The following is a 6,614-nucleotide window of genomic DNA, read 5'->3' on the forward strand; positions in this document are numbered from 1 at the left end:
TCGCTGCCTCTCACTCTGTCAGCCACGAACATTTCGTGCCATACACACCCCTTGTAAACTCTGAAATTGTTCAACCTTTTTTTCTAAACTTAATCAATAATTACATGAAAACTGTGCTAGCTATCAAAAATGCCCAATTGGGCAAATAAACTCCAGACTTTTGTAAACGTTTTTAACTTCAAATCATTTCTCTACGTTTAATTATGGCGAGTCACTATGGACACAAACATGAGTATTTTTTTTTCTGTTCAAGGCAAAATCCCATTCAAAGTTAATGGGACAATTTCACGCAGTTTTTCGCATATTTCAGGAAAACGGCAGGTCGAATCTCTTAGAAAAGGGTTTCCTCACGATCCTCGATGCAGGCCACACGTTTTGATGTATTTTGACGCATGTGCTGGCATCGCCGCACTACGAGTTACGGTCCCTGAGCCACACTTAATAAGCCCGCAGGAGAACAAATAAGTAAACTTTCAAAAATATTGTGCTTTCTGTACTTTAGTACTTCATGTACATCATGTCTCTATGGTTGAACCAGTCATCCAGCATCCAGCCCAGTATCCCAGTTAGACTGGGACTGGAATTAAATTAGACTTAAAATATGGGAGAAAAAAAAATGTAATTCTAACAAAAATTATTTCAAGAAGTTCATACTTTGTTTTCACAACGGCAAGGATAATTTTTTGATTGAGGATTTTCAGTCATTGGTCTGCTCATGAATATTAAATATGTAAAAAGACAGGAAGCCAGGCCGGACTTATACATCTTGATAACTGTTCATCATGACCACAGAAGACAGAAGCTGACTTCAAGACAACATCCTCCTTTTTAATGTAGAAACGTTGACGGTGACTTCAGACATAAAGAGTTTTAATCTTCCTGCTGATTCAACAGAGAGGAGCAGCGATGAGTCCAACAGCAGCCAGAGGATTCCTGTTCCTCCTCCTCTGTGTACAAGGTACTGTACATCTATATTTATATGTGAGGCCGTTAGCGCAGCTCAGACAAAAGAGGAAGCTGTGTTTTTAGTTAAGAAACAGATTTCATGTTTTAAAATGTGCTGCAAGATGAACTTTTCTCTCTTTAGATTGAAGTCTTGACAGGACGACCAACACAGAGCTGTTTTTAACTGCAGCAGCATCTCTGTACACTTTAACTTCAACATGATACACTTTAGAAACTGAAGAATTGTGCACCATCAAAGACAGTAAAGTTGTGTTTATGTGGATGAAAGTAATGACTGTACCAACATTAACAAAGAAAACATGCTCTGAATAATGTGTTTAGTCAAATTCATCCTGTTGTGTAACTTCCTCCAGTCGTTCATCAGCGTCTCCATCATGAGACAGAGAGGCTGTAACAGCCGCGTCTTAAAGGGGACGTGTGGAGGATGGCGACATCTAGTGGTGACGTTGGAGATAGCAGTTGCTTTTTAATCTCTTTGTATCTCTAAGTATCCTCTACAACGACAGATTTTAAGAATAAACACATCTCCGTAACCGTCCGGGCTTGTAGGAGTCTAACAAATCAAACTAAATCCATTTTGCTTCACTATTAGTACCTTAAAGTTCACAAACCCGCCGGAGAGTTTTTTCTTCTTCTTTTGTTTCCGGGTCTTGCGAGCTTCCTGTCGGGCGGAGGATCTTTGGATCAGACAGCGCATGCGCAGAGTACTGAAGAGCGCGCGTCCGGCCATGCCTCTTGGGAAATGTAGTTTTCTCTTAAAACGTTTAACTTTTCCATTTCTGAACCGATTCACACAGTTTTTCTTCTGAGAATCCTTCGAATGACCCCAACACTTTGTTTTTATTGCAGATTCTGGTTCTTTATGGTTTGTTCTTTCCAACAAGGGGTGTCATTAGTATGTGGGACCTTGGTAAGGGGTCTCAAGCACACATTAAGCAGATTACAGGAGTTTTATAGTTAATTCATTCACTGCCAGATGTGGAAAAGTTAGATTTTTAGGGGTTTAAAATAGTAATTTAACGTTTTGAAATGTAATTCACATCTGAAGTGTGTGTTTGTGTCGACGTTTGAAAGCCTTTACCAGTGAAATGTTTTTAAAAATCCCTCCGTCAGTGATCTGTTATCTACATTTCACACTATTTGCCATCGCCTCAGTGTTCTGCATTTCTCTGCAGCAGCCGGACCACAGACAGAAAACCACAGAGCAAATAGACTCTTTTTCTCATGAACTGAACCCTTCTAATATTTAATCTTCTGCTTTTTAATATCTTATTAACTGTGTTTAAGTTGACGGGTTCAATACGTCGCTGTTCCTTCCACCTGCAGAGATCACGTGCACATCGTTGACTCTTTCTTCACTTTATTAACTCTCAAGTAAAACTAAGATCTCTGTTCACTTTGGCAGAAACCAGAAACAACATTAAAATATTACATTAAACTATCAGAAGAAACGTGACAGAATAAATCTTGGTTCACATAAACGTTGTCTCTCTGAGTTAAAGTGGGATGTTCTGAGTAACGCAGCTTCACACACTGAAGCTCCTTCACTGCATGAGAGTCTGTCCTCTGATGTTGTTCTGAGTGTGACTGTGGTTCCTGATGTGCTCTGTTGTGTTACAGTGATACACAGTCAGGATGGCTGGGGAGTGACCTACACATCTACTGGCGTCTGTGCTGGGAAAGGATCATCAGTGAAGATGTTCTCCAGCTACACACACCCATCTAGAATAAAGAGCAGTGACATCAGGAACAGATTCTGGTTCACTAAAGAGAAAGATGGTGAACCTGTGGATCTGAGATCAGACCCTCAGTATTCAGGTCGTGTGCAGTACTTATGTTATGACACAAGTTGCATTCTGAGGATCCCAGACGTGAGAGAGAGCGACTCAGCTGAGTACAAGTTTATGATCACAACAAACAAACCAGCAGACAAATATATTGGTTCACCTGGAGTCACTTTGTCTGTCACAGGTAACATTTTAATTCTCATGTTAATCGTCTCCAAAGGTTCAACATCTAGAAAACTAGAATATAAATGTTTTGTTTGTATGTTGACAGTTTAATAAAATAACTTTCCTGTTCCTTCTTCTCAGATCCAGGTCTCCAGATGGAGGTGAGCAGCTCAGGTCCTAACAAGGTGGATCTGAAGTGTCTCAGTAGTGATGATCTGCCTGATGGTTCGTCCTACATCTGGTACAACAATGAAGAGAAGATCAACAGAGAATCTTCTTCTTCTCTTTCGGTCTCCTTTGGTTCATCAGACAGTTTTTTCTGTGTTGTAAGAGGACAAAAGAATCTCTGTTCTCCTCCAGTGTGTAAGTTTCCTCCACCGTGTCAGTCTGTGGAGGTTCAACATTTCACATGAAGACACCACATTTTAATTAACACACACACACACACACACACACACACACACACACACACACACACACACACACACACACACACAGACACACAGGCCAGAGTCTTCTAAATGTAGATGGAGCTGTTTATTTACTTACTTGAAAAGTGACCTGTAACAAGGATGTGTGGAGTTGTTGAGGATCACAAATGATTAAAGGTTTGTTGTCGTCAGTTTCCAGCAGCAGGAGTCTCACCTGTGAAGAGCTCCAGGATCAGCCCTCTGGACAGCTGATAAAGAATAGGGATAGTTTGAAAGAAATGTTACATAGAATAGTTAATTGTCTTTAATAACATATTATAATATTTAACTGTTTACTCATGTCTCCTCCAGACGCTCCAAAGCGTCCCTCTGTGTCAGTGAGTCCCTCTGGTGAGATAGTGGAGGGCAGTTCAGTGAATCTGACCTGTAGCAGTGATGCTAACCCAGCAGCTAACTACACCTGGTACAAGATGTATAGAAACCTCAAACTTCTCAGTGAAGGACCTCAGCTCGTCTTCAGCTCCATCCAGTCGTCTGACTCTGGACTGTTTGTCTGTGAAGCTGAGAACCAGCTGGGGAGGAAGAGATCTGAATTCATCTTTATTGATGTGAAATGTGAGTGAAACAGTTTATTAAAATCTAACAAACATCTTAAATGTGTCCGGTCTTTGCAGGAGAAGACTTCACTGATCATAACTACTTTCTTCAGCTCTACTTGCTTCACATTCAGTCTGCTGGAATTCCCTGAGCAGCTTCAGGAGGTTTTAGGGTTTTATTCTGTTTTGAGTCCCAGTACATACTGAGTATGTTCATTCATGTCTCCTCCAGACGCTCCAAAGCTTCCCTCTGTGTCAGTGAGTCCCTCTGGTGAGATAGTGGAGGGCAGTTCAGTGAATCTGACCTGTAGCAGTGATGCTAACCCAGCAGCTAGCTACACCTGGTACAAGGAGGATGAAGACTCACCAAAAGCATCAGGACACATCTTCACCATCACTGACTTCAGAGATGAACACAGTGGGAATTATTCCTGTGAAGCCCAGAACACCAGAGGACGCAGTAACTCCACCTTGCACCTGAGTGTAGCAGCAGGTGAGTTCCTCCATGACACTAATCGTCTGGCAGGTTTATTCATGAATGATTAAGATCTGTTTATCTAATAACTGTCTCTCTCCAGTTGTGGATACAACAACGATGATACTACATAACTTCAGGTGGACTCTGTTGGCTGTGGGGCCGATTTCTCTGCTTCTTTTGTGTCTGTGGATGAGGTGAAGCAACAAGAACTGATCCTCACTGATCTTTTGTGTTGAATATTTGCTTTCATAGTTGTGGAGTTGTCAATAGATGTTTATTTTATTAATGTGTGTATTTGTGTGTTGTTGGACTCGATCCAGGAAGAAGAAAGCTCTGATCTCCACCAGTGAACCACATGAACCCAAAGAGGCTGTGGAGGTGAGAGAGACGTGTTTGTTGTTGTTATGAGGTCATAAATATAATATGTAACTTTATCAGTAATCTTTATTTTTACAAACCACCAATGTGTATTTATCTTCACACATTTTCCAACCACATTTACTGCAAACATACTTTTTACTGAAGAGCATTTAAAAGTATGTTGGATACTTAGGTTTAGCCAACAACACTACCTAGTTACATTTAGCTAACAACACTATTCAGTTAAGTTTAGCCAACAACACTACTCAGTCAGGTTTAGCCAACAACACTACTTAGTTACGTTTAGCCAACAACACTACTTAGTTACGTTTAGCCAACAACACTACTTAGTCAGGTTTAGCCAAGAACATTACTTAGTCAGGTTTAGCCAAGAACATTACTTAGTTACGTTTAGCCAACAACATTACTTAGTTACGTTTAGCCAACAACACTACTTAGTTACGTTTAGCCAACAACACTACTTAGTTAGGTTTAGCCAGCAACGATACTTAGTTAAATTTAGGCAACAACACTACTTAGTTAGCTTTTGCTAACAGCACTACTTAGTTAGGTTTAGCCAACAACATTACTTAGCTAGGTTTAGCCAACAACACAACTTAGTTAGGTTCAGGAAAAGATTGTTAAATACTTAGTTAGGTTTAGTAATTTTTTGTTGGCTAACGTCCTAAACTAGCTAACTAATGCTAAGATGTTAATCAGTATCTTATCTTGCAGAAAATGAAGGACTCAGCTATAATTGAGAGCTTTCACACTGTTAATCCATAACTCACAACTCTCCTCTAGCGTAGAGTACTGAGACTGAGACTCTGTAATCTAAACTTTGAGGATATCTGCAGTCGGACTTCCAGGTTTCAAACACAGCGCTGGAGGCTCAACAGGTTCTGCTCCTCTAGCTACAGTTGCTAATGAAGGATTGTCCAGCGGTCGTTCTAGGGAGCGGCTTCACAAAGGGTCACATGTTTCTGAATGCCATCCATCGGGCCTTTGACTTTGTTGTCTCTCCCCATCAGTTGGACGTTTTTCCCGTGTATGATAACATCTCAGACACGGCAGCTCAGCCAGAAGACACCGAGGAGCAGGAAAGCCAGATGTGAAGGTGAGCCAGGTTTCAGTCTGCTGCATGGGGGGAAAAGACCTCGACTCAAAACAACTTCCTACTTATGTTTCTGAGAAATAACTTCATGTGTTTTTCTTCAGATGCAGTGAAACCAGAGGGAGACTCACCTGGATGGAAACAGAGAGAAGAACACTGAAGTGGACATATTCACCTTCAGCACCAAAAGTTATTATCTCAGGTCTTTACAACGTTACAGCAACAGTTGTTATTTTAATCTCTTTAATCCCTCTGTTTAATTGTACTTCAATGTTCTTTTATTTAGAGCTTTGAATTGCTTTGTTGCTGAAATGAGCTTTATAGATAAACCTTCCTTGCCATGTAGTTTTTTGGAAGCAGCGACATGTAGCAGAATATTCATAATGCAAGCTTTATTTGTACCTGTGCAGGTACGTTACATACAGAAGTGCATGATTTAACTTTGATGTAATGAATTGCTTTTAATAAATACTGATCACCATCAGATGCAGTCTTCCTTCATGGGATTTAAAGGTCAAAGGGCAGAAATAAAATGTAATTCATAAAATAAATGGTCTACTTACATAAAAACACTTAACACAAAATATATTTCACAACAATTATTACAGGATGCTGCAGGAAACCGAGGAAGTCAACGGGACAATAGTGTAGAATCAAAACATTTTATTTATTGAATTGGATGTGATTTTACTGGTGGTTTAATACTCCAGATTTATG

The 6,614-nt window shown here is 40.2% G+C and overlaps 1 protein-coding gene and 1 long non-coding RNA gene across 2 annotated transcripts in view; one reads left to right on the top strand and one right to left on the bottom strand.

The window, feature by feature from the left end:
• The window catches only part of LOC137798676 (E3 ubiquitin-protein ligase TRIM21-like), an 8,655-nt gene extending 6,959 nt beyond the window's left edge, over positions 1-1,696 (bottom strand). The window contains exon 1 of the mRNA XM_068595577.1: positions 1,562-1,696. Within this exon, the coding sequence (XP_068451678.1) occupies positions 1,562-1,696 (135 nt within the window). The remainder of the gene's footprint in view (positions 1-1,561) is intronic.
• Positions 1,697-4,532: 2,836 nt separating this feature from the next.
• On the top strand, positions 4,533-6,366 carry LOC137798783 (uncharacterized). The gene is made up of 4 exons (XR_011079391.1): positions 4,533-4,617; positions 4,744-4,801; positions 5,815-5,900; positions 6,002-6,366. It is a non-coding gene; the product is annotated as an uncharacterized lncRNA (long non-coding RNA).
• The last annotated feature ends 248 nt before the right edge of the window (positions 6,367-6,614 follow it).

This window comes from Clinocottus analis, unplaced genomic scaffold, assembly GCF_023055335.1.
Source record: "Clinocottus analis isolate CAN_PGR_092001 unplaced genomic scaffold, fCliAna1.0.p SCAF_31, whole genome shotgun sequence".
NCBI lineage: Eukaryota > Metazoa > Chordata > Actinopteri > Perciformes > Cottidae > Clinocottus > Clinocottus analis.